Source organism: Callospermophilus lateralis, chromosome 11 (genome assembly GCF_048772815.1).
Source record: "Callospermophilus lateralis isolate mCalLat2 chromosome 11, mCalLat2.hap1, whole genome shotgun sequence".
NCBI classification, from domain to species: domain Eukaryota; kingdom Metazoa; phylum Chordata; class Mammalia; order Rodentia; family Sciuridae; genus Callospermophilus; species Callospermophilus lateralis.
The window spans coordinates 1,633,498-1,661,037 of record NC_135315.1 but is presented as its reverse complement, the minus strand read 5'-3'; the positions used below and the strand labels follow the sequence as shown (position 1 = coordinate 1,661,037).

Here is a 27,540-nt window from a genome sequence, read left to right as displayed (position 1 = left end):
AGGCCCGTGGCCAAGGGTGGGTCCCCAGGCCTGAAGCCAAGCAGTCCAACAGCAGCAGCCAGGCAGAAGGGTGGCCGCAGGGTGGGGCCACCCAGGCCCAGGGAGTGGGCCCCTCTGGAGTGTGCATGTATGTGGAGACACCCATCGCGCCACAAGCATCCCCAGGCCGACAGCAAACCCGTGTCCAGTCACATTCTGCCCCCAGGGCAGCGCGAGTGTCCTTGCACAGCCAGTTTTCTGTCCACCTGCTTCTCCAGAATGCTGCAGGGGGCACTGCGGCACTGGAGTCCCCTTCCCCTTCACCATCCTTGCTGCTGCCTGGGCAGGGCCTCCAGTGACGCCAGCCTTCACGAGGGCCGCTGCTCAGGTCTCACGCCTCAGGGCAACCAGCCCCAGCACTGGCTGCAGGGCCTGGCAAGGGGGTTGCAGTGAGCAGTAGGAAGAACTGCCCATCCCAGACTCCAGGACCCTCCCCGGCACTCCCACCAGGGCCTGGGGCAGGCCTCTTCCCTGCAGGTCAGAGTCTAGGTGGGCCTGTTTCTCCTCCACCACCTCTCCCCAACCCAGGCCCAACAATGCTCAGCAAAGGCCCTCCACGTCCTCCTGCAGATGGGGAAACCGCCCCTTGGAAGCGGGTGTCGAGGGTTATGCAATCGCCGCCTGGTAATGGGCCTGTCAGTACTGGGGATGATGGCAGGCCCTTGCCCAGGCCAGACAGCTGTAGGGGCTGGGTCTATCTGGGGGAGGAGAGGTAGGCAGGCTCCCGGGAGGAGGTGGGCTTTGAGGGAAGCTTAGAGGATCTGAAGGGACTTGTCAAGCAGTGGGCAAGGGTGCCTGGAGGGGGACCTGGCAGTGGACTGGGAACGTGAATGGCAGGGGTGGTCTAGGGCCCTTCCTCCAAGAAGGTGGCGGAGCCGGGCGAGGGGGCGGGGGGGGGGGGGGGGGGGGGGAAAGCTTGCAGTGATTTCTAGCAAGAACCTCCCACCTGGGATGGCCAGCAGGTGGTGGGGGGCCATAGGCGATGGCGCCCTAGCGCCGGGAAGGATCTGGTGGCAGAGGCTGCAGCTGATTGGGGGCGCTAGGGCCAAGCAGGGGAAAGTTGGTAGGGTGCTCAGTGTCCAGCGGCCTGCCGTGGAGGGAGGAGAAGCCCGAGAGTCTGTCTGCTCGGACGCGGGCAAGCCGCTGCTACAGCAGCCGAGGCCCGGGAAGGCGGGTAGGCCCACCTACCCCCCCGCAGCGGGGCGTCCCTCCCAGCTGCGCCGTTCGCGCCGCCGCTCGGAGCCTCACCTCCACGGACTGGGCGTCCGCGTCCGACACGTGCGTGATGGAGAAGCGGGGACACGGGCGCGGGCGACACGGTGAGCGCGAGAAGGCCGTGGGCGCGGCCGGCGTGAGGGGTGCAGCCGGTGTGGGAGCGGCTGGGTCCAGCGCGGCCGCCACGGCCGCCTTGGCGGGCGCCAGCGGGAAGTCGTCGTCCCACTCGAACCCGCCGCCTGCAAGCCGGGCGCCGAGACGTTCGCGTCCCTCGCCACCCGCGCTGGGCCTGGCCCCGCCCCCGACGCCACGGCCCCGCCCCCCTAGCTCACCGTCTTCGGAGCAGTCACCCGAGCCGTCATCCCGTCGCGGCCGTCGGGGGGCGCTGGGCGAGCCGGGGCTACCCTCCAGAAACGCGGGAGGCGACTCCTTCGCGCCAGGGAAGGGCTCTCCGAGCTCCCGGGTGGGACTCTCCTGGAGGGACCAGAGAATCACATGGCTCACGCCAGGAGCCGCAGCAACTCTCACCCTCCCCATGCACCTCGGGCCGGCTATCCACCTGGTCAAAGAGGTAGACGGTGACATCGTCGAAGAAGGACACAGCTTTCTTCTTGCGCTCCAGGTCTTCGCAGAAGGCCTCCGACAGCAGGCTGGGCATCTTGAGCAGGCTGCGCAGGTTGCGCGCGCTCTGGCTCTCAGCCACCACTACTGGCACAGCTGGGGACTCGTCCTCACTGTCCTCGCTGGGCTCCTGGATGCTGTAGCAGCGGAGCTCTTCGTCCGACTCATCGCTGTCTTCACTGTCCTCCTCCTCCTCCTCCGACCGGCCCTCCAATGCCCCAACATGGTCAGGCAGTGCCAAGCAGAGCGGGGTTCTGGAGGTGCCCGAGCCCCCTGTCCGCCCTTGTGGGGACCACCCTGACAGTCCTGGGGTCCTCTGAAGCTCTACTCCTTCACCTTCTGAGCTCAGTGGGACCGGGGTCAGCAGGAAAAATTTGGAGTGGCTGGAACTGGGCACGGTCTGCACATCTGATGGACCTTTGGACCCAGGAGGCTCTGCCTTGGGATTACTGGAGCAGGCATCTGGCTCCTCCCCAGGTGGAAGCGCCTCCTTGTGGCCAGTGCCTGGTGCCTCCTGGAGCACCCCAGGCTGGGGAGAAGCCTGTACAGATGGCCCAGGACCCTGTGGACTCTTCAGGTCTGGCTCTAGCCCCAGGGCCTGAGCCTCACTGCACTTCTGGGGGCCCACAGAGGGCTCAGACTCAGCGTCCAGGTCTGAGAAGTATGCAGAGTCTCTGTAGGGGTTCTTCTCGCTGAGGCTTCCCAGGGAAGCCGAGAGCTGCATATCAGGCCCTCCACTCCCACCTTCTGAGGCCAGCTCCCCAGAGGCCCCAGGATCACTCGACTCATGGGCCTCCTTGAGCACAAACTCAGGGGACTCATAGTTCTCAGTGTCATAGCCACTGTCCAGGGCCCGGGGCTGCCCAGCAGGGATGCCAGCGGCTGATGGGCTGAAGACCTCACAGCCACCATCACTGGCTGAGGACGGGATGTCCAGAGAGTCCAGGGAGTCGGGGGTCCCCACCTGCTTCTGCAAAGATCGGAAGGCTGGCACTATACCTGGCTTCTCAGCCTGAGGGCCATCACTAGACAAGTCAGTAAAGACACCCAAAGTGGCTTCAGCTGTGTCTTCCTCCTCACTACTGCTGCTGTCCAGAGTTGGGACTGGCTTGAGCACTGTGACCTGGCCACTGGCAGCAGGTGTGGGTGAGGCAGGCAGGGCATCAGGGGCGCTGGCCTCCTCTGAAGGAAGTGGGGCTCCCTCGTGGGATGGGGAGGGGATGGAAGGAAGAGGCAGTTGGGGTCCAGCAGAGCCCTCAGCCTCCTGGGCAAGCTTGGGTTCTGCCTGAGGGTTGTCACCCCCATTTACAGCAGTCTCTGTGTAGGAGGATGTGACCTGGCATGGATGGGGTGGGCTGATGCATCCACCTGGCTCCTGGCCCAGGGAGGCTGTCTGTGGCCCAAGCAGAGGCTCCCTGGGGTCCTCCTGGTCCAGGGGTCGGCCCAGCTCAGGGGAGGCTCGTGGGGTCTGGTTTGGGCTGGGGCAGTGGTCTGCGCAGCTGCCCACGTAGCCTGGGTCCCAGGAATCTGGGTCACGGCTGCCACTGTTGTTGTTGGCTGACATGTTGGAGCTCCAGTGTCCACGCTGGGCAGCCCTTGGTGCCTCAGCCTCCCCCAGCTCCTCCCCACCAGGGGATGGCTGGGCCCTGGAGCTGGCCGAGGGGGAGGCCCCCAGTGGGTCCTGGAAGAATGGAGGGCAAAAAGCCGATACACCCCAGTCTGCATCCTCTGCTAGCATGGAGGGCCCAGGAGAGAGTGAACCTGAGGGGGAGGGCGGATCCCCAGCCCGGCTGCTGTTCTGGTAGTGGTTGCAGCGGCCCCTGGGGCCATCGGCTGGTGGTGCATGGCCCAGCAGCGGCTCCATGGCCAGCGAGGCAGCGGTGCTACCGTCGGAGTCCTCGTCTTGGTCCGCAGCAGCGGGGGGGCTGGGCGCACAGTCAGAACAATCGGGATCGTGGCCCGCAGCAGGCGCGGCCTCCTCCAGGCGAATGAAGTACTCACTGCCCAGAGAGGGGCTGTGCGCGCTGAGCACGGGCACCACGCCTGGCGGCGCTCCATCGGGGGCACACAGCTCCTGCAGGCGCGCGGCGCGGCCCGGGCTCGGCGCGCCCCCCCGTCGGCCCGGAAGGCGTCGGCGCCGCGACCTGCCTCCCATTTGTACTCAAAGTTGAGGCCGCGGCTGGTCTCGGTCACTGTCAGCACGTCGTCGCCGTCCGCGTGGAAGCCGTCGCCTGCGAACTGCTCCAGCAGCGGGAAGGACGAGGTGGCGGCCAGCTCTGGGGCGCCGCTCAGCGCGGGACCCGCTGCGCCCATCCCTGGGCCCCCGCCGCCGCCGCCTGGCCGCAGCGAGCGCCAGCGCCGCTCGAACTCCTCCTCGGCTTCCGTGGCGCCCTTAGCGCACAGGTAGGACAGCAGCAGATGCACCTCCTCGGCCGTGGGCCGCTGCTCCGGCTGCAGCCAGCAGAACTGCATCACCTTCGTACCTGCCGGGAGGCCCCATGGGTGGACCTGGCCATGCCAGCCCCCCACGGGGAAGGTGTTTCCCCTGACTTCAGCTACTGGGGGGGCAAGTAAAGGCACTTACTTCCCCCACACCCCAGTCCCCAAGAAGCGGCAGCCTGAGAGCAGATCCCCCTTTCCTGATCACAGGTGTGCAGAGGCCCCAGAGAGGGCAGGGCTGGGCCAGGGAGACCTTGAACCCCAGCAGTTGTATTGAGCCACCTCCACCCCGGGACTTAGAGCATGCCCCACTTCTGAGACTTCCTGTGCAGGGGTGGTGGGGTCCTCACCAGCGGTCAGACAAGGTCAGCTGCAACTGGGGCTTGGGTAGCTTGAGCTGCTGCTCCCGGACAGCATAAGCCAGCACCTGCCGGTCTGAGTGGTGGGGGTAAGGCTGTGCGCCCAAACTCGAAGAGCTCCCAGATGGTCACACCCAGGGACCTGTAGGGCCAACCACTGTGAGATGGGGCTGGGCATGCCCCTACAGGACCCAGGGGACACCTAGGGCAGCTCCATCATCATGCCGGCCTCTCCAGAATCAGCTCAGTACTACACAGCTGCTCCCACCCCACCCCCACCAAGAAGAGAACATGGTCACCCTGGCCAGGACGAGTCCAGCCCCAGGATGCCTAGTTAGTAAAAGCCAGACTGGAAACCACCCCTGTGGGGCTGAGGGAACAAGCTGGGGCGCCAGGCGCGGGTGGGGCTGGGAGAGAGCAACGGGGGCTCTTTCCAGAGGGCCATGGCTTCACCTGGCTCTGGGGAGTGGAGGACAGAGTTGCTGTGGCGATGGGGAAGTTACTGACCTTGGCCAGAGCTCTGAGCCTGGGGACCCTAGCCAGAGTGCAGTGGGTTGGGCACACTTGAAAGGGACACCTGGACAGAGAACTGAAGACAGGGAGAGGAGGTGGAGCCATGATGGGGGCATGGTTCAGAGGCCCAGGGGAGGCCCCTAAAAGTTCAGGAAAGGTGGCTGGTGCAGGGGTGCAGGCTCTGATTGTCACCAGGAGAGGGACAGAAGCAGAGGCTGGTCCAGCCACCTCTGTGGCAGGAGGCAGCCCCAGGACTGTGAAAGCTGGCACTTTCCAGGTCCCCAGAGCAGCTCCGCCCTGTCCCTCTGAAGGCTGCTGAGCCAGGATGAAAGGAATGGCCACTGCCCAGCTGGGCACTGGGGCTCAGAATGGCGGCTTCCAGGAGACAGTCCTGGGGCACCCCAGCACCCCTCCCAATCTGCTTCTCTGCCCAGCATGGCCTGACCACCACTTGCCCAAAGGCAGCCAGCAGCCCACCCCCACCTCCCCAGGGGCACAGTGTGATCCAGGCCCAACCCCACAGGACAACCCACGCTGCTGCTTGCAGCGGCATTTTGAAACTCAGTGTGCACTCTGACTGTTATTGTTGGATGTCAGCCCAGTAGATCCTGTGAGGCCCAGAGTCAGGGAAGTCCCTCCACCTGCATGGGGTCCCCAGCAACTACACCTGCTCAGTCCACTAGCATTTGTAAATGCAGGTGGGCACCAGCTCCCAATGACCTCCAGAGGCCAGTATGGCAGACACAAGATGTTATCTCACACTAGACTCTCCTGCAGTGGCCAGCCTGCATCCCGCCACAAAAGGCCAGGGGATGGCTGGATGGCTGGTGGGGTGACACTTCAGGCCTGCAAACCCTGTGTCCTTTCCATATATATATATATATATATATATATATATATATATTTTAATTGGGGATTTAACAGGGTTCACTTTACCACTGAGCCTGGTCCTTTTTTAAAAGATAGGATCTTTCGGGGGGGCTGGGGTTGTGGCTCAGTGGTAGAGCGCTTGCCTAGCACTCGTGAGGCACTGGGTTCGATCCCCATCATCACATAAAAAAACTAAATGAACAAATAAAGTTATTGTGTCCATCTACAAATAAAATTAAAAAAAAAAAAAAGACAGGATCTCTCACTAGATGGCTGAGGGTCTTCCTAAGTTGCCAAGACTAGTCTTGAACTTGCTGTCCTCCTGCCTCAGCTTCCTGAGCTCTGGGGTAGCAGGCACACATCACCGCACCCCAGGCAAACCCTTCGTTCTTGCTAGAGGCTCCACTCAAGCACCAGGCAGCCCCGAGGCGGAGCTGCAGCAGGGGAGGTCGGTCCTCCCGAGGCGCCCTGTCTGCTGGGGACTGGCACTCACCACACGTTGCTGGTCTTGGTCTGATCTACCACGAGCAGGTTGCCATGCACCTCATCCACCAGCTCCGGTGCGATCCAGCGCAGCGGCACCCACAGCTGGTCGGCAGTCACGAAGTAGTCTTCCTGTGGGCCCACGGGGACGGTGAGCCCTGCCAGGCGCAGCCCCCTGCAGGCCCCACCCACCCTGACTTACCCTGTACTTGCAGTGAGACAGGCCGTAGTCGCCGATCTTTACCGCCAGGTCAGCTGTGAGCAGGCAGCTTCGCAGGGCCAGGTCGCTGTGGGGTGGGAGGCAGGGTCAGCCGGGTGTGCCAGGCTAGGGGCCTTGAGCACTGAGGGTCCTCTGCCCACAACTGGACAGCTGGTCACCCCGGGTGTCCTGGGCTCCACCCAGCAGTAGGCAGGAAGAGGCGTCTGAGAGGTGGGCCCCAGCCCTGGGCACTCTGGAAAGCCTGCGTGGACAGGGCCTCTAAACTGACAACGCAGATGAAGAAAACGAGGCCCAGAGAGGGCCAGGCCATGCCTAAGGGTCCCCAGTGAAGGCACCGCCAGGCCAGCACTAGCACGCCACCCCCAGCCCTCCTTCCCCTCTGGGGTACCTCTGCTGGCCTGGCCTGGAGTGGACCTGAGGCCACAGCAACCCCTGCTGTGGGCCTGTGGCTTTCCTCCCAGGGCCTTGTTCCCTCTGTGTCACATCACCACTCTAGCTCCCTGGGAGGCGAGGATCCACGGGGACTGAGGCCCGGAGTGTCCCGGGGGTCCTGCCAGTGGCCAGAGCCCATGTTTCAGACCCTGGTCCTGCCCTGCCACCCAGGGTGGGAGCTGAGGCCCCAGGGTGGGGTGGAGCATGCGGGTGACCCAGAGTGACCTCCGACCCAGTGGCTGGCTCTGGTGGAGTTTTACCCTCCTGCCTGGCTGGAGGGTGTGTGAGGCCCTGGGCTCCATCCCAGTGTGTGTCCAGGGACACGCAGTACAGGGTGGGCTGCACCCTCCATATTGCAGCTGTGCCCAGGACTCAGGTGGGGAGGGAGCAGCTCCAGCCTGTCCCTACCCCAGGAGCCCCGGGTCTGTGTGCCGTGCCTGGGGCGGGGGGGTAGCAGGGCAGGTGCGCAGGGGTCAGGAAGCTGGCAGCTGCCCTCTTCAACAAAATCACTGATGCTGGAGTTGCCTGTGTCACCACTCAGCACCAGGATATTGTTGGGGAGGACGGCCCATGCGGCGTCCAGGGCTGGCAGGGGCCACTTGTCCATCACCACTTCTTCCAGCACGTCCCCCAGGCTGGGGGACATCCTGGCCTGTCTTTCTGACTGCTGAGGTAGGACAGAGCCTTCCCGCTGCTGGGGGCCAGCTAAGCCCTTCCTTTTTGCCTTGGGGGAGACAGGGCAGGGCTGATGCGGGGTTTAAAAAGTCTGTAACCCTCCCGTGGTCACTATTCAAAGTGATAGAGGTTGCCCAGTGAGTCCTCCCAAGGCCCCAGGAGGTGGAACCAGGTGCCCTTTCTGCAGGGCACACAGGCGGTGGGCACAGAGGAAACCCATCCAAGGCCCGGCCCCACCTGCCCCTCACCTGTGCACATAGTTGTTGCGATGCAGGTGCAGGACACCACAGGCTACCTCACAGGCCATGCGCTGCAAGGTCAGGGGGTCGGGCGCCATGGACTCGGGCACCCGGCAGCTCCGCAGGTAGCCCTTGAGATCCCCCTGCCAAGAGGAGCACAGAGCCGCCTGCCAGCTGGGGAGTGGCTGCCAGTGCAGGCTGCTGCCTGCTCCAGAGCCCTGCTGCCCACCCTCCCACCCACTGCTGGGTCGGCAGGTCTGACCCTTGAGCCGGGGCTGCCCACCAGCCACCAGGCAGCGGCTGCCCGGAGGAGCCCAGCACTGCCCCACAGCAGCTGTGGCTCGGCACCAAGCTGTTTCTGGAGAGGACTTTGTGTCCCAGAGATGGGCCAACAGGAATGACCCACAGGTGGCCCTTCAGAGTGCTCTCTCCAAACTGGCCCGGCCAACTGGCCCTGTGGGGTCTCTAGGGCCATATCCCTTTGGACAGTCAAAAACACGAGCCTGAATGGATTTGTTGACCACCACATGAGCCAGGAGGAACGGGGGCTGGTAGCCAGAGGATGGGCTGCGGCCCCTGAGTGCAGAACAGAGCTGCTCCCGGAGCCCAGATGCCAGGGGTCCAGACCCAGGGGTGAGGGCCTGTGTCCTGCCGGATGCCAGCTCTGCCACAGGCAGCCTCAGTGCGGGCACACCTCAGCTCGGTGCTGGAGCTGTGAGCATGCACAGGGGCCCAAAGGGGACAGTCTGCAGGCAGGGGACGCAGAGTCTGCCCTGGAAGGTGGCCAGTCCCAGGCTCTCATGATGAAAACCGAGGGAGTGTCGCGAGCCCCATGGCTGCTAGGACACCTTGAGCTCAACCACCACCCAGGCTGCTCTGGGGAGCCCAGGCAGATGGGAAACCCCCGGGGGCACGGGGGCCTCAGCCCCAGGCCCACTTTGTCCTGAGCCCACAGCCATGCCCAGTGCTGACAGGTCACCCTCTGTGTGCCAGCTGCCTCTGGACGGTGGTTCAGCAGGGCCTCCTGGGACTCCACCTTAGGGGGTGTGAGGCCCGAGCAGCACTGCCTAGGTAGGGCGAGAGAGGACCCCACTGAGCCAAGCCCCCACCCCCGCAGCAGAGGGCTGGGGATGGGCGGCCCCTCTCTCCACAGCCACTCACCAGCGGGCAGAGCTCCATCACCAGCAGGTAGGGTGTCACCTCGGCGCACTGGGCCAGGCACTGGAGCAGGTTGCTGTGCTGCAAGGCCCTGCAAGAGCCCACAGGAGCCCTGAGGCGCGGGCAGGGCTGCAGCTGCTCCTGCACAGGCCTCCCGCCCCCACCACCCCAGCCCTGGGCCCTGGCCACCCACCTGTAGGGCTGCGCCTCCTCCAGGAACTGCATCTGCTCCTGCACGCTGGCACTGGCCTTCAGCTCCTTCACCACCACCTGGGTGCTGCTGACGCCCGAGTGCACCTCGCCCAGGAACACCTGTCAGGCACGCCCGTCACCCTCCCCTCCCAGAGCGGCTCTTGGAGAAGTCCTGCCTCCCTGAGCCTTGCTCTGCTCCCGCGCAGGATGAGCTTTGGAACCTTCTGTGCCTCTGTCTATTCCCAAGGCCCTGGCTCTCGGGCTCGGGCTCCACCGTCCAGGCTGAGGGTGGGGTGGGGGAGCTGGGGCCACAGGGCTGCTCCCCCTCCCCCAGCAGCCCTTGCCGCCCTCCCCCCTCACCGCCAGTGAGTGTGCTCACCTTCCCAAACCAGCCGTGGCCGATCTCCTTCAGGTACAGGAGGCTGTGCCGACCCAGGTCCGTGGACTTGAGCAGCTGCACTGTAACGGCAAGGGACTCAGGACCCCTCCACCTCCTCCACCTCCCGTCCTCACCTTGTCCCTCCAGGCCCGTCCTGGGGAGCTAGCCGTGTCCCCACAAAAGACACAGGCCATACCTGGGGGCTGCCATCAGGGGCCAAGGTCTCTGAGGAGCAGGGCACCTGCTGCCCAGGAGAGCCATGGTTCTAGCTCCATCCGGGCATCTCCAGGTAGGCCTGGGAAGGGCTGCCTGAAGCCACCAGGACCAACCAGGCAGAGACAACGGGCCCTGGAGCCAGACCCACTGCCTGGGCAACACGGCGCCGGCAGTGTGGCTGGGGCCAGAGCTCACGCCGAGGCCTGGGGAGGGCACCAAACACCCGCCCCCACCCTGCCGCAGGCTGGCATCCGTCACCAAGCACACCAAAGGCTCCTTTGTTGGGGGCTGCTTGGCACAGCCCCGTACGGGACACACTGGGCCCATTCTCCCTGAAGGCCAGGCTGGGTGAGGTCAGCAGGCAGGAAGGGTCAGTGTGGGTCTGGGAAGAAGGGGCCAGGGCTAGCTGCACCCACTCATGCCCCAACAGATTCCCCAAATTCTGCTCCCACGCCAGCATCCTGGAGGGCAGGGCGGGCCAGGCCTGAGACCAGCTGCCAGCAGAGCCCAGGGCCCCTGGGAATGTTGGCTTGAGGCAGACATTGGGGCGAGGGTCCTTGGTCCCTGTGCCTGGGACTTTTCACCTGCAGCCCAGCCTGTCTGGACATCCCTCCCACCTGGGGGTCTCAGGAGCTCCTTGTCCCTGTGCAAGCTCAGGGGTCCAGGCCGTGGACACAGGGCCAGCCACAGAGGCAGGAGTCTTACACTACAGGAGGCCAGGAGCAGGGTGGAGGGCAGGCCTGAGCCATCCTCCCCTGTTGTCCTGAGCCGGGTGACGCTGGATAGTTTCCATTCTCAGACCCAGCCAATCCCAAGTCTCCCCTCTGTGGAAGCAGAGTGCTCCCAGGGGGTCCCTGTTCCTCTCTGTGCAGGGCTCAGGAACCCCATGGTATCCAGGAGGGCTGGGTCCCCATGCAGCCAACCCACCTGCCCCTTGAGGAGTGCTAGGGAGCCACAGGCCTTCAGGCCAGTGGGCAGATGTGCTCATAATGGAGCCTCAGGCCTGGACTCCTCTCTGAGCAGTGACCTCTGCTCCAGGAGACTGGGGGCTGGAGGACGCGCCTGGAGCCTTGGGCCCAGGCTGCAGGCTGCTGGAGGCCCGCTCTAGGTCTGCTCTGCAGGCCCAGCCCCAGCCTGGGAGGAAGGTAGGCTTGTGAGGAAGCCCAAGGGAAGGCCAGCAGGGCACAGCCCAGGGCAGGTGGTCGGCTCCTCACCCCAGACACACACCTCTGTGCCCACAGAGCCCCCCTGGGGCCGGCAGGGCTTCCTGACCTGACATCCCTTCCCTCAGTGTTCCCAGAGGTCTTGGGGGTGGGCAGCCAGGGGACAGCCCGTGGCTAGAAGTTCCAGGCAGAGGGGCCTGAAATCCGACGCCAGGGAGGTGGCTGGAGGCCATGGACCCTGCCCAGGACAGAGCCAGGGTTCCAGAGCCTCTGCCGTTTACCATCACCTTGGGTCCAGGTCCCATGCCTGCTCCTGGGTGGTCAACAAGGGCGACTGGCCCAGGATGGGGGCAAATGGGGCACATGCACCATCCCAGCCCAAGAGAGGCACAAGAAAAGGCCCTGCCTGACCTCCACCCTCCCACCCTCTCCCCCACCCACTCCAGGCCTGAGTGAAAGGCAGTCCTTGGCCCCACGCCCACAGCCCCACAAGAGCCCTTTGCCCGGGTGCAGGCTCCACCTGGCACGCACCGTGGAGCCCAGGTTCCTGAAAGGTAGAGGCCCAAGGATGTAGGAATCTGGGGTCAAGCATTCTGGGGACAGCAGAGAAGGACGGCCATCCCAGGACCAGAGAGCCCAGCCACCTTGCCTGTGTCACCAACCCTTTGCATAGCAACCCCCAGGTGTGGAAGTGGCAGGCGGGGCTGTCCCCAAACCTGCGGACAACTGGTCCCCAGGTCCAGAAGGTTGCATGCACCCTGGGCCGACACACGGCATGTGGCCCTCTGTGTCCCCACCCCTGCAGCTGGGTCCTCGGGCTTCCCCAGAGGACCTGTGTCCAACACTAGGACACAGGTGAGAGAGGGTGGGAGCCCGGCCCTTCCCTACCTGTCCCACTCACCTGAGCGGCCGGGCTGCTTGGCCATGGGCAGGGAGACCTCGGTGAGGGGCAGGACGTATACATCGGGCCCGTTCTGCGCTGCTGCGGCCGGGGAGCCCTGCGCTGAGCCGTCAGCCACACACTCGTCCCCCTCGGCATTCTCAAACTCCTGTGGGCCGGCAGCACGTGCCATGAGCTGCGCTCCAGGGGGGTCAGAGCAGAGGGTGCAGCAGGGCTCTGTGGGGCCCTCTCCCCTGGAGCCGGGGGAGGGCTGGTGCCCCCCATGCCCTGGCTGGCTCCTTCCCATCTCCTCCTGCAGAACCCTGCTCCTCGCCCCCTGCCTCCCGGAGCCCTGGAGGGACCCAAGGCAAAGCCAAAGCCCCAGCATCCAGCCTCCATGAAGTGACAGTGAGCCCTGGCCACCTGGACCCCACCTCTGCTTGAAGTCCAAGGGAGAGAGGTGGCCGTACTCAGGCCAGCTGCCCTCCACCCAGAGTCGGGCCCCCACACCTCTCAGCCAGCCCTACCCAGAAGCCCCTCACCCTGGGTCCTGCCAGGGGTCCTCTCTGCCTTGGGCAGCCTTGGAGATAGGGAACACATCATCCCAACCCGCCACCAAAGTCATCTGGGAGAAGCAACTAAGTGCCCCGCGTCCCTGGCCAGACAAGAAGCAATAAGTCTGGCAACCTTCACCCCCGGGGCCACCCGGGCCCACTGCCCCCTTGCAAGACAGGCGGCCTCTGGCCTTCACCTGCTGCAGGCTCCCTGGGACCTCCAAACTCCTCAGGGCCTGACACTGGGCAGCACCAGGCAGCCACTCCTGGCCAGGGGCTATTTTGAAATGCAGCTGCCCCGGCTGTGTGGGAAGACCCCCCAGGCCAGGTCCAGAGCACAGCCGAAGTGCCTGGGCACCTCCCAGGCTGGGTTAAAGCAAGCGCAGGGTAAATGATGAAGAACCCCGGAGCACAGGGTCCAGTCTGTCCCAGCCACACTGTCCCCCCACCTCCGGCAACCCCCAGTGCCCAGGTGGGAAAAGAGGAGTGGGATCGAGGGACTTCTTGAGAAGCTGAAGCCTGGCTACCCACTCAGGACTGTGCCCTGTGGACAGACAGCTGGACGAGGAGAGGAGGCCCGGCCTCCTTGCCCCCCGGACCCCCTGAGTTCCTGGGTCTCAGTGCTGACTGGGCTCTGTGAGTGTCCCTCTGGGCAGTCAGGTCTGCACTCAGATACAGGGCCACTTAGGGACCGGACAGGGGGCTGGAGCCTGTGGAAACCCCCTCTCCAGGGCCAGGAGACCACCCAAGGACTCCCCGGCCCTCTAACTCCCACGCCTCTGCAGGTGCCTGCTTCTCACTCAGGTGAGCACTGGCCGCAGTCCGTTACCTGCCCGAGTGGCCTGGAGGCCCGCTGGGTCCTGCCAGAGCAGCGGGTGATCAGGTAGCACAGAGTGAGCATGGGGGCTGCCCAGCACGGCTCCAGGGGGGAGCTGCCAGGGAGCCCGCTACGGAGGCCGGCCCTCCCACCAAGGCACGCTGGTGCTGGAATGTTCCGGGCACCATGTGCCCAAGGAGGTGAGGAGGGCATGGGCAGGAGGGGCTGCAGCCTGTGTGAGGCCTTGTTCTCCAGGGCCCCGAGGAGGGGCTGCTCACAATGGCCCATAAGTTCCGCCCGCCCCCACCCTGCCCACGCGACCTTGAGGCTCTGGCCTCAGGATCCTGCCAACACCCAGCCTTGCCTGGGCCCGCCTGCCATGTCCCCAGGGACCGGGCACCTGCCGCTCAGGCCCCCAGCTCTCTGGCTGATGAGGGCTCCCTGGGCTCTGGGCAGGTGAGCCGGCAGCAAATGTTGGCTCTGGGAGAGGGAAGGCCACGCTCCTGCTGCTCCCCTGCCAGGGGGCCAGAGGGACAGGGACGGGCTTGCATGACATGGCTTTTGGGGCAGGGCAAGGAAGGTGCTGGGACTCCAAATGGGGCGACCGTGGCTGGGTGTGGGTCACCTGGTAGGAAGGGGCCCCTGGAACGCAGCTGGGCCCAGCGTGGGCCACAGGGGCCCCGCCCACCCTGCCCTCTCCACGCACTGCAATCTGTGGGCTGGACTCCCGGTGTGGGCGCGAGAGTGGCCAGGCCTCGCTGTGAATGTGCTGATGGGCAGAATCAGGGCCACAGCCCCCACCGAGGGCGGAGCCTCAGCTCAGGCAGGTCCCCGCCTTCCACCAGTCGTCCCGATTCGAGCTTCAGCAGGGCCAGGTGGGCGTGGGGGCTTGCAGAGTGGGGGACAGCACCCAAGGGACGACCCTCAGCACCTGTCCTTGGAGGGTGGCCTCAGCTCGAGAGTCCCGCGCCCAAGGGCTAACTGGGCCCTTAGCAGACGCTCCAGAGTAGTGACGGTGGCCATCAGTGACGGCAGGGCCCTGGCTCTCAGGGTCTGCACTCCGTGTCCCCGGGGGCAGAGATGCCAAAACTGGGGGACTGCACAGGGCAGTCGGGGCCAGGGGGCACGTCGGCATGCCTTCGGCTTCCCTTTGAGGGACTAGCAGGGGACCTGGGGACGCCCACGGGGACAGCTTCTCAGGTCACGCTCAGACATCCCGAGCGTCCCCAGGGAAGTGGGGAGGCGGTGAGTGAAGCCCCAGCCCAGGCATCAGAATGGTCCCAGTGGTCCCAGGTGGCCCCAGCCACGGTCCCAGCAGCCACCTTGGGGGCCCCAGGAAGGAAGAGAACTCGGGCCAGGCCCTCCAGGTCCCAGGGACAGCCCTGTGGACCCCAGCCCTCACCTTGAACCCAATGCCACCCTTCTTGCAGCACAAGCAGGCCAGCATGAGGACAATGACAGTGAAGAGTCCCGAGAAGGACACAGCCACCACAGCAAGGGACGATGACCAGGAGAGCTCACTGAGCGGAGCTCCGTCTGTGGAGAAAGGAGAATGTGGGGCAGCCCAGGCCCCAGGCCCCAGGCCCCAGGCCCACCCAGTTTCTCAGCCCACCACCCTCGCCTCCAGGAAGCTGATGCAAGTGGACAGAGCCTGCCCTTCTGTGGCTGACCACTGGGTGCCACTCTGACCTCATCATGGGACACTGGGTTGATAAACTGGCTGGAGCCGGTCCTGCCTCCAATTCTGGGGTTCAGGGATACCTTTCTAGGAGGTCAGGGTCCTGGAGACTGTGGGGTGACCCTCACACTGGGTCATCCTACTTTGTCCCTCTGAGGCTGGGAGGGTGGGTCACAGACCCTGCCAAGCAGGGGAGGTCATGGATTTGGCCACCAACCACAAGCCAGGATCTGGACAGCTGCTCCCAAGGTGTGATGAGCCCACTGACCCTGTCTGCAGGGTCAACCCTGCGGGACCCGCCACCAAGACCTCTCTGGACCACTCTGTCCTGGGGGCAGCAAGGACCCCCTTCTGCAGCAGCTGGTCCACACGCGCTGCTCCGTCCCAGACAGGGACGCTGCCCAGGAGAGCAGGACACACCCTCCCCAAGGCCCAGCCAGCGCGGCTCCCAGGTCGGCCTCCCCGCGGAGCCTGGCTCAGGGGAGCTCCGGCACCTGGTGGCCCCCAGGCAGAGGTAAAGGCCGGCCCAGACACCCCCTGGACAGAGGGGACACATTGGCCAGCGGCTCCATGCTGGGCCTGCCCCACCACACCCAGGCGCCCGCCCACCACCCCAGAGACCCTCTGTGACCATCTGGGGGTCTCTGGACCCACCAGCTTCTCTAGCCACTGAGCCCCTCAGCCTCTCCGCTGCCAACAGCAGACCCCTCAGACCCTGTCGCCTGCCCCAGGACCCCTGAGGTAGCAGCCATCTCTACCCGCTGGTGAGGAAGCCGTCAGCCAGGTGAGGGGCACTGTGCTCCTGCCGGGTCTTCGCCTAACGGGGCGTCTGGGAGGACTGCCCGGAGGCGGTGAGAGACCGAGGGCCAGGAAAGACAGCAGGTGGCCTGGGCGTCCACTCAGGGCTCCAGCCCCACTCCCACACCCACTCCTGAGACAGAGAGGGGCCTTGGGCAGCCAGGACAGGGACCAGGCAGGGCCAGGGGACAGAGGGCAGGTCAGCCAGCAAATCCTGTGGTGAAGACCCACACAGAGGGTGGCACACCCATGGCCATGCCCACCTGCAGCCCTGCGTGGATGCCTACGGGGGTGTGTGTGTGTGTGTGTGCGCGCGCACGTGCAGGTGTTGCACAGAGAACGCCCGTTGCCACGGTGACTACCCCCCGCCCCCCCCCCGTCTCCACCTGGTACTGAGCTTCATCAGTATGCCCCCCACCCACCTCTGCCTGCGCGGGACAGACTGGCCGACTGAGTCCCCTTGGTGGCCTTAGGGCTGGGGCTGACAGCCAGGCTGTGGCTGATGGCAGCAGGCAGGTGCCCTCACCCCTGGAGGAGCCCCAAGAAGCCCGTGCTGGGCCTCCACCTCCGTTGCCAGGCCCTTACGTCCTACAGAGGCCCACCGTGGGTGCCCTGCTGACCTCCAGGGGTGGCAGGGTGGGGGCATTCACAGCGTCGCTGGACCAAGCAGCCACGGAGGGCAGGCAGACGGGCGCCGAGTGCTCCTCCCTGTCAACCCAGTGCCCACATCCCTGAAGTCGGATGTGTGGGGTGGGGGACGGCCAAAGGGGCCGGCCAGAGCAAGCAGGGGCCCCGGGGGGCATTTGCTCCCGAGACAGCAGAGACTATGGCCTCCACGGTGCCTTCAACCCAAGAACCCTCCTGCCACACGGTTTGCAGACAAGGACACGGAGGCCCAGGTCAACAGGGGCCACTCCCTTCCTCCCACAGCCACAGGTGCCCCCCAGGGAGAGCTGGTTCCCAGGCTGCAGGCTGGCTGGGCCCCAGGTCCCCTGCTCTGGGCACCTGACACCCCCGACTGAGGCTCCAGAGCACCCGCTGTGCTGCCCAGCTGGCACCTGCTGCCTGCCCACAGGCATCGGCTCTTGGGACAGAAAAGGGCCCGAGGGCCAGGCACACCTGCCCAGGTGACAGGCTCACGCCTGCCCACACGTACACAACCACACTGAGAACACACGGGCAGACGTTAGCACACTGGCCCACACAGGAGTGTGCTCACAGATGGGTGCACACATGGCACACACACCCCTCTGTCCCCAAAAGCCGGCTCCATCATCCCCAATTCCCAAGAAAGAAAACCAAGGCTCAGGGCGTTGCAAAGGCGCCTGCAGAGTGGCCACGGCCAGCAGCCCCTGACTGCTCTCCACCACCAGGAGGCGGGAGGCCAGCGCCCCCAGGGCCATGCCTGCCCCAGGTCAGGGGGGTGGTGGCTCTGCTCAGGGCCCTCCCTTCTTCCCCTCTCGCAACCTCAGCGCTTGGCCAGGTGACCACTGGTCCAGGTCACCTCCTGGTGGTCTGGGAGCCACCCATTATCATGTTGACTGACAGGGGAAGGAAACCATGGGACCCGAGGGGACAGGACACTGCCTCGCCTGAGGGTCTGGGCAGCCTAGCCCTGGACAGAACCTGGGTCTGGCCCTTTACGGGGGCTTCTCAGGCAGCTGCACACAAGCCAGGACAGGGAACAGAGATGGGGACAGGAAGCCAAGCGCATTCCCTGGGAGGGAGCCTGGGCTGAGGGTGTGCAGGGAGGGCGCAGAGGTGGCAGGCGGGAGGGTCAGTGACTTACCAAATAAGTCACTATATAGCTGGTCAGAGGGGTCAGCCTGTCCCTGTGGGGGAAGGGCATCCAGACATGGACAAGGCAGCAGAGGGGGCCCAGGATGAGGGAGGGAGCCGGAGGTGTCCATGAGTCCAGGTTATGAAGCACTAGAGGCTCAGGGACTCCCACTGGCCCAGAGAGGGCACCCGGTACCTGTGTCCACTGACCTCCTCCCTCTGTCCACCGGGGCCTGGGTGCAGAGATTCCCTAAGCTACGCCTCTCCCAACTGTGCCCAGGGTGGGCTGCCCACTGACGCACCCAGACAGCCTCCCTCATCCCAGGACCTCATGCCCAGGGACACAAAAGGCACATGTGGCTTTGTTGGAACAAACATCAAGCGTTGACCGATGCCCTCCGGCGGCTTCTCACAAACTCCCAGCCTTGCAGGCCCCCAATCCTCAGTCCCACGCCAAGCTGCATTGGAAGGCCCCTTCAAATCAGACCCCCGCACTGGCACCCCAACAGCCCCTGGCCCTCCACAGCAGCTCCATGTCACCAACAGCTTGGCTGGGGCTGCTTTGGGGACCCATGGTCAGCAGCAGCAATATCCATGCGGGTGCGCAGGCCTCGGCTTCCCAAGACCACCGCCCACAGGTAGGGGACACTCCAAGATGCGGCCCAGGAGACCTCTGCATCAGCCATATCCGCTGCACCCAACCCTGCCACCTCTCAGACCCGAGGGTGGCGGCTCCCTCCCCCCTGCCCCTCGGCTGGCCTCCACCAGGGCGGATGGCCCTCCGCCCCACTTCCTGCGTTGGCACCAGCACCAGGCCACGGCCGTCACTCCCAGGTCTGTTTATGTCTCACTGAGGGTTCCCGCTCCCCACGAGCTGGCTGTGCTGGTGTCTCTGTTACCTGGAGTCTCACCCCCCCAGATTTGGTGAGAAGCACCTGGTGGGCAGAAAGATGGCCCCCGAGCTGTCCCCCTCCTGATCCCCAGGACTTGGGACTTGGCAGACATGACCAGGAAGGGCCTGAGACGGGAGAGCAGCCTGGGTTACCAGGACAGCCCAGGGCCACTACAAGAGTCCCTGGCTGGGAGGCCAGGGTCAGAGAGGTGTGACAGCGCAGCAGAGTCACCGTGATCAGAGGGGCCCTGACATGGGGACCCTAACACCAAGAAGACAAGGACTGGCTTCTCCCTGAGCCTCAGGAGCCAGCCCTCCAAAGCCTCCATTTTAACCAACAAAATTAGGACTTAAAATCAGTACCATTTAAACCCAAAGCCACGGGACCAAGACTCGCCCACCACCCAGGGCCCAGCAGAGCCCTCACGGGACACCTGCAGCCCCCACTGTGAGCCTGGCTGATCCTGACCCTGCCGCCTGGGTGTGGCCCTGCCCGCGAGCTCCGCCCTTCCAGGTAGGGCCCGACTTCACCTGTGAGCCTGGCCCACACCTGTGTGGCCCTGCCCTGCCCTGCTGAGTAGCCCAGAGTCCAGGGTGGCTGAGGTCAGCAGGCCACCTGGCCCAAGCTCTGTGTGACCCCCACTGTAGGCCAACTACCGGGTCATCTGTGTGACCCCCAGTCTCCACCAGGTGGCACTCTCTGGCCACTTCACACGCGCGGTTCAGCAAGGCCGGGGCCTCCCAGGAGCACGGCAGGTAAGCAGGGCCTGGGGACCAGGTGCTTGAGGGGGCACGGGTTGGGGACCCAAGTTTGGGTGCTGCAGACCCCCCAGTCCTGGCACACAGCCCTTACCAGGAGGGGCTGCTGGGTTTGCTCAGCCCTGCTCAGCGACGGCCACCACCTGGCTCTGCCTGCCCTGCCTGGGGATCCCAGGCCTCCCTGGCCTGTCACATCTGCTCCAGGACGAACCCTCCAAGGCTGTCACCAACAGACCCGGAGCCTGTTCCCAGACACTGCCCTCCAAGCAAAGAGGAAGGCCAGAGAGCCCGCAGGGCCCATAGGCCGCCTCCTGGGACTCTGGGGAGCCGCAGCAGCTCCCGGGCCTCCGGTGGTCCTGGACACCCCACTTGTCCACGCCCAGGGCCCTGACCACACTCATCACACCCAGCTCTGGAAGGGGCTGTCAGGGTCAGGGGTCAGGGGCTTTCTAACAAGGGACCTCTCCACCACCAAGCAAGCCCCGTGGGCCCTGGGGGGCTGGGGTCCTGCCCTGCTCTGCACACTCTGGGGTCTTCTCAGAAGATAGGTGCTTGGGGCCAGCAGCGGCCCACACTGGGTCTCTGCCCCCTGCTGCCCTCTGCAGGACAGACTGGGACAGCATCCACAGGCAGGGGTCCATCTGCCTAGGGCCCAAACCTTGAGCCCCAAGAAGGACAATGGACTGTGTGTGGTGACCTGGGCCCCAAGGCCCCAAGGCCCAGGCCCCACTTCCATGGAAGGGATGAGCCACCTTGTACGTCCCCCAACCATCCGGCCATCTGAGCATGTCTTCCCACCTGGCCCCGTTAACACTGATCTCCTGCCTTGGGTGGAGGTCAGACAGAGGAACTGTCCCCAGCATGGGACAGCAGATGGGGGCAGCAGGTGCTCTGAGCCCTCTGCCAGGCAGAGCCCCTGAGGGACGACAGGGGGCACAGTGGTGGACCCTGCTGCCCTAGACACAGTGCTCACCCTCTGGGCTGAGAGGCTGAGGCTCCACCCTGCAGCCCCGGAGCCCTAAGGCCTGGCAGCCTGCTGGCTGGAGACTCAGAGGGTGGACCCAGCCACTTGCCAGCTCCTGCGCCGGGGCCTCTTTCTGCACCCCCAGTGCCCAGGAGCCAGGGACACGGAACAGTGCTGGCTCTCGAGGACAAGGGCACTCACAGCCCGCTCCATCCTGGCCCCAGACCCCTCTCCAGGCCAGCCTCACCCCCTGGGAAGGCCCTGCCAATGTCGTAGCGTGACCAGTCCTGAGATCTAAGCCCCGGGTGGGTTTGGGGAGTGCCCTGGCTGAGGCCGAGGTGGCCCCACCGCTGGAGCCCTCAGCCCCTCTGGTTCAGGAAGCCCTGGCCGCAGTGGCCTGCCCACCTCCCAGGCCGAATCTCAGGAACCCACAGGCCAGCAGGCCTCGCCTGCCTGCTCAGCAAGAGTCCTGCTCCATGTGACTGTCCCCAGGACCCACATAGCTGCTCTGGGAGCTGGAAGGTTCTCTGCATGGGGTCCATGTCCACTCCCCCAGGCCCCTGCTGCTGGCCAGCTGTGCACGTCCTCAGCCCCTCCTCAGCACCCAGAAATAGCTACTCACACCCCGGGAGCCCAGGACTTCTGGGCCTGCAGAGAGACCCCCTCCTCCAGGCCCCTCTGGGGATGCGCCCATGTGGCCCAGAATGAGCTACGGGTCTGAGCTCGGGGGTGCTGGCCCACAGTGAGTGCCACCAGGCCTGGGAGCCCCCTGCAGGCCTCCCCCACTGAGTGGCCTTCTCAGGGGCAAGTGCCCAGGTGTGAGGGGCAGCTCACCTCGGAACGTTCCTCCTAGTGTACCTGGGTGCACCCTTCTAGGGACACGGGGCCTGCCCCCCTCTGCTTGAGGTGGCACCAATAGTCAGGGTCCCCTTGCACAGAACCAGTCTGGCCTGTACCCCAAAATGCTCCAGAATTGCCCCAGACCCGACAGGGATAAGCAGTGCTGCAGGCAGGAACGTGGGCCAAAGGCAGAGCCCCCCTGGGAGCCCTCCCTCCCCACTGACCCAGCAAGAGGGTGGACAACACAACCAAGGGGCAGTGCCTGTGGGTAGACAGCTGGGGACCGTGGAGGGCTGGGGGGCTGGGGGGAGCCCCAGGGCCTCCCTGGGAGCAGGGGCACGTCCCGGGCCACCCAGGCGGACTCTGGCTTAACACTTCCTGATGGTCGAAGCTTCTGTTTGTTTGGTAAGAGTGACTCAGTCCTCCGTGGGGACGACTGCAGAGGCCGGTGCCTCCCGAGAGGGTCCCAGAGTCAGCTGTGTTGGCACCCACTGCAAACGACGCCGTGGACAGAGCCCTGGGGAGGGGCTGGAAGGCTTAGGAAGGAGGGAGCAGAGAGGATGCTGGCCTTTCCAGGTCACCTCAGCAAAGGCCACGATGACCCATTGTGCTGTGCTGGGCACACCCACCATCCTGCCTCACCTCCACCGAGTAGCCAGACTGGCTCTGGTGTGTCCATGTCAAGTTTCAGCATCTTAAAGAAAATAGGTGAACATGGTCTCTGTCTTTGGACTTTGTCTCTGTGGTGCTGGGGACAGAAGCAGGGCCTTGCTCTGCCGCTGACCTCACCCCAACCCCCCGGGGGCTCCACCACTGAGTTACTGCCCTGGCCCTGTCTATTTATATTTTGAGACAGGGTCTCACTGGCCTTGAACTGGGACTCCTCCTGCCTCAGCTGTGGGAGGACCTGGGATCACAGGCGTGCACCACTGTGCCCAGCTCAGCTGAGGATTTTAAGCTAAAAAATGATGGAAGGGTTCACAAAAGAAAAGATAGAAGGGTTTGGCCACGTCGGAACTTGTGACGGGCCTGAGTGCGTGGCCCCCACCCCGGTGGCAGCTACTCCTCAGGAGGCTAGGCAGCGGAACACAGCTCAAGGCCGCCGGGCAGCTTGGGGGCCTGTCTGGAAAGGATACTTGCATAAGCAGAAAGGGCTGAGGGCCGCCCAGCGGGAAGGCACCTGCCCACCCGGCCTCAGGTCTAGCAGCCAGTACGCAGTCAAATAATGAAAGTCTGGTGAGTTACAGCCCCGAGTTGGGGGCTGGGGTTGTGGCTCAGAGTGGCTCACTGTGGCAGGTGTGAGCCCTGGGTTCCATCCCCAGAACCCCAGAGAACTAGAATACACAAAATAAAGGTTTTGTGTCCATCAACTAAACATATATATATATATATATTTAGAAAGCCCCAAGTTAAAGGCACCCAGCACAGCCGCCAAAATGACGGAAGGAAAGCATGTCCAGGAGCTGAGGCCACCCCACACCCAGCACAACCAGCAAGGCGCCACTCGGCACCAGTAAGGACATGCGAGTTCTCAACCCCAAGGAGGCGCCCATCGCGCCTCCCCGAGCCTCGTCCTCTTCCTTTCAGAAAGAGCCACGGCCATCCCTGTGGGCCAGGTGGCTGGGTGGCCCGGGGGGCTCGCTCCTGTGCCTCTCACTCATTTCTGCCCTGGCTCCCCCGTGGGAGGACTGCTGGTCACTGCCCGGGTTTGGCGTCTCTGACGTCTCTGGTCGTGAAGGGAGCTGGCCTCCCTGGGGTTGAGGACTCGCGGGTCCTTACTGGTGACCGAGCTTGCCCGCGGAGCGCATGGGCTCCGTGCAGCGCCTGAGGCCGTGCCCCGCAGGCTGTCCACAGAGGCCACGGATGCCAGGGGCTGGGGTTGGAGAAGGATGGGGCCCCCGGTGACAGGAACTTTCTGGAACCACAGGTGGTGGCTATGCCCCTGCAAACACCCCAGTGCCGCTGACCTGCCCACGAGGGAGGGTGGAGTCTGTGGGCCTCACCTGAGCACGTCCCCATGGTGAACGGTGACACCCAGTGCCCACGCCATCCACAGGAAGCTGTGGCCAGCCCTGACCATCCCAGCTGGCCCCACTCGTGTGGCAGGGCACCTCCCCGGCCGGCCAGTCATTGCCCCAGGGAGCTCCGGCTCTCCCCCACACCTGGTCTCCTCCGGCCCTGGTGTCCTTAGCTCCTACACAGAGGACACCCAAACCCTCCTGGAACAGGGGCCACAGTCCCGACAGACTTCTGTCCCAGAGACCCCTCCCTGGGCCCCACCTTGGCCAGACCCCGCTGCAGCTCACCCCAGGGTCAGTCAGGCACTGTGGGTCCCTGAGAACAGCGTGGCCATCCTGGACACTCAGCCCCTTCCACCACCATCTGAGGTGAGCCACAGTGGCCACCAGTGGCTGGACAGGTCCGGATGGGGCATCGGGACCTCCCGGTGCCAGGCCCACACCCGCCTGGTGATGCAAATGGGATCTCGCTCAGGAAGGAACTGGCGCAACCCGTGTGCTGAGCTGAGAGGCGGCCACAGGCACCCGAGGGGCGGTCTGCACACCCAGGTCAGGGGCAGTGCCCCGGGGAGCCTGGGGTCTCCAGGATGTCACAGATGCCCCCTTCCAGCTCCCACAGAGGAGTAGGTAGCAGGCCAGGGGAGAAGGAGAGTGCCCTGTCCCCCATGGGCCATTGGAGGGCAGGCAGAGCTGTGGGGCAGCAGCTTGGTTTCTGAGAAGGTGCACCAAGGCCCAGACCCGAGGCCCCTTCCAGAATGAACAGAACGCCCCAGAAAGGTGGACAGTCCTGTTCCCAGGTGGAGACAGGGAAGAGGACTGGCACTCGTGTGGCAGGGCCACAGGTCCTGGACACTGCCCCGAAGCCTCCCAGGACCAAGGTTATGTCCAGCCTTGGTGGACACCTCCACACCAAGAGCTTCCAGACAGCCCCTAGCCCCAGGAGCCCCACCACTAGAAGCCAGGTGCTGGGCAGGCGGGCACCAGGTTCCATGGAGCCTCCAGCAGGGGAGAGGCAGCCCGAGGGGGGAGACAGCACCCTGAAGGCTCCAAAGGCCCAGGACTCAGCCCTGCCCACCCGACCTTCCCAATCCCCTCAGCCCCAGAGCCTGGACAGCCTCCCCTGGGCAGGACACGGAGTCAGTAGCTAAAAAGTGGCCACAGACGTTCAGCCAAGAGACATGTGACCTACAGTGACAAACTCAGGGTCCTGCAGGTGCCAGCCCACTAAGGGCCACCAGGACTGGGGTTTGAGGCTCCCATGATGTCCAGACAACTGGGTGCTGTGCCCACTGCCTTGCCAGCAGGGGAGACCCACTGAGGTGGACGTAGCCAGGGCAGGCCATGGGCCTGAGTAGCTGCGGGCTCAGCCTGTGGGCAGGTGGACAGCAGAAATGGAGGTGGCTCACTCCCAGACCCCAGGTCCAGCTCCAGGAGGGCCCCACTGTTGACCAGATTGGTGTCAGCCCCTCCATCATCACCCTGGGCCAGGGGCTAGAATGTCACCCACACCAGACGCCAGTGAGGAGCCGAGGCAGGGGGGCCCAGGCCAAAGGGCAGCTGGGCACACGCATTCCACAGCCTCACCTGCAGACGCACACGCACTCCCACAGACCGCCACACACACCCACGCACACTCATCCCCACATCCCGACACACCTGTGCCCTCACACGAACACACAGCTGCACACACCCACGCACACACACCCACCTCGACAGACACGGTGTGCACACAGGCATGAACGTGTCCACCCGTGTGCGCCTACACGCACCTTGCACACAGGATCTGCACGCTCACACACGCCCACCCCACAGCACACACTGCAGTTCTCAGGGCAGTCTATCCTGGGCCCACAGGGTCCCCGCATCTCCCAGGACCCGAAGTCTGCTGCCCGGCCCTGGACAGGCCACCCTGCCTTGGTGGCTGGAGAGGCCTAGGGACAGCAGGAAGCTCTGCCAGTGCCGCCAGAGCGACAGCTCTGTGCTGACCACACCAAGTCCTGCCTGGTGTCCTCCCTCCAACGCCCTCACCATGCTCCCTGACACCCCAGGGCCCTCTGAGGCCTGTCCAAGGGTGGGGTGGTGCCGGACAGGAAGCCCCAGGGCAGCCAGCTCACTGGGGAGGCAAGGTCAGGGCCACCCAGAGTCCCCCGCTCCCTCACTGAAGTGCCATCGTCCTCTCTGCACAAGTGTCACCTCACTGTGGCCCCCGCCTCGGCCTGCCGGCACACATCCCTCGGCCCAGACTCTGGTCACCTCGGGCCCCAGCCCTGACACAGCACCTGGGCAGAAGCCGAGGGCCGCGAGGCTCCAGCTGCGAAGGAAGCCACGGGTCCTTGCCAGACCCTCGAGTACCGGGAACGCACGCTGGGTGCAGTTATTTTTAGCCACAACTGGCAGGACTGCCTGTCACGGAAGAAAAACAAGACGGAGAGGGACGTCCCGGGTTCAGAGCGGCTGGATGTGGTGCCGTCCTCGCTGGGACCCCACGGGACGGAGAGCAAGTCCGGGGGCCCCGGGGGCTTAGAAGCAGGGACCAGGCCAGGCCAGGCCTGCGTGTCCACACAGAGTCCCAGCACGATCACCCTCCAGCCAGACACCCCAGAGGCAGGAACTGTGCTCAGGAATGACAACCTTGGGCCCGAGAGACTCCGGCAGCTCTGGGCGAGCAAGGCCTGGGGCCGTGGTGAGCCCAGGAGGGGTGGCGACCGGTCCGGGAGGACAGGGGAGGGAGTGCGCGGCTCCCCTGGCACGAGTGGCCCACAACGTCCTGTCTGACCGGAGCAAGGTCCCTAGGAAGGGAAGGGACAGAAGCTGCCAGACGTCAGTGCTGTGCACAGAGCAAGCAGGAAGCCTCCGACAGGCTGGGAAGAGGACTCCGCCTGGCCAGCAGGCCCTGGGACAGGCACGCAAGGCCGTCAGGCATCGGGGAAATGCAAGCGAGGCCGCCGAGGGCTAGGTGCACCCCAGGAGCCTGGGGTTAGCACTCACGGCTGGCAGGGTGAGGGGATGGGCATGGGGTGCGATGGCTGCAGGCACGGGGCTTTTATTAGGGGAACAGGAGAGCTCCCAAGCTGACGGTGGTGGCGGCTGCGTGACCGTGAACACTAAAAGCCACAGATCCTGCCCTCCATGTGGAGGGACCTCAGAAAGGGGAAGGAGGGAGGCGGGGGGAGGGAGGGCAGGAGGAGGCCCACCAGAATGCTCAGGAGGGCAGCCCAAGTCAGGCAGAACTGAACGCTGGCCCCACGGAGCTGACCAACCTCGCATGGTGGAAGAGCCTTCATTAGAGGGCACGAGAGACCCTCGGCCTGCAGAGCCCAGCAACAGCAGCCTGGGGACAGGGCCAAGAGGGCGGCTAGCAGGGCACTGTCACGCGGTGGGACACCCACTGAGCCACACACTGGGGACGGAGCCCATCTGTGTGTGTGCAGGTTGACTAGGAAATGGGGCACCAGAGGACAACCCGCCCCCAGCAAGCCTGACCAGGACCACGGACCCTCCACAGAAAGGAAACCCAGCCGATGGCCAGAGCCAGCCACTGCTTCACCTGTCTGCCCGCCGGTTGCCCCTCCTGCTGGCCCTGGGCTGGGCCCCACGGGGGCAGGAGCCGGCAGCTGCAGACGCCAGGCCCCTCCTTCAGTCCACGGAGAGTGACAGGACAGCAGGCTGCGCGCACAGCCAGAGGGGACCTAGGAGCACGGGGTCCTGCGGAGCAAGCCAAGACAGCCTGGACGCCACCCCTGGCCTTGAAGTACAGCCTCAGGGCACAGGTGACTTGGGCCAGCTCTGGGACCCAGGTCCCCTATCCCTCACCACAGCAAGCCTGAGGCCATCTGCCCAGAGCTGCCTGCTGCCCTGCGCCCAAGTGGTGAGGAGGAGAGGCCCCCAGGGCCCCGCGGGTGGAAGGAGCTGGACTGCCCTCCCCAGGGCCGGCGAGGAAGGCCACAGCACCACCCTCCGAGGGTGGGCAGGCCTTCAACCCCGCCTGCCTCCCACATCCCTTGCACCTGGGACAGGTGACCCCCACTGCCCAGAAGCCCCCGACAGAGGCTCTGCCCATGCTAGGTGTGGCCACATCCTCTGGCAGGGTCCTCGTCCCCGCAGAGGCCTGGCATCAGCGTCCTGCCCGCCCCGGGCTGGCACGGCGGAGCAGCCTCACAACCCCACCTACCGGACTCCAGCCAGTGGCTCCTGGTGGCTCCGGCGGCGGCTCCGCCCCAGAACGTGGCCCAGGAGCAGCCCACCCTCACCTGCCCCTGCGGCCCCGGCCCCCAGCCCAGGCCCTGGAGGAGGCAGGGTAAGCCGCGTGACCAGCCTACTGTGACAGTCCTCAGGCGACCGTCGCCCA

General features: G+C 65.1%; 1 protein-coding gene across 1 annotated transcript; it reads right to left on the bottom strand.

Moving 5' to 3' along the window:
- Nucleotides 1-1,029: 1,029 nt before the first annotated feature.
- On the bottom strand, nt 1,030-27,540 carry Aatk (apoptosis associated tyrosine kinase). The gene is given in 16 exon segments (XM_077110555.1): nt 1,030-1,185; nt 1,288-1,493; nt 1,587-1,728; nt 1,814-3,988; nt 3,991-4,354; nt 4,662-4,780; nt 4,782-4,815; nt 6,550-6,671; nt 6,742-6,826; nt 8,115-8,248; nt 9,267-9,354; nt 9,457-9,575; nt 9,835-9,914; nt 12,115-12,262; nt 14,867-15,000; nt 27,364-27,540. Coding segments are annotated over 15 exon segments (4,017 nt in total). The 5' UTR covers nt 14,912-15,000; nt 27,364-27,540.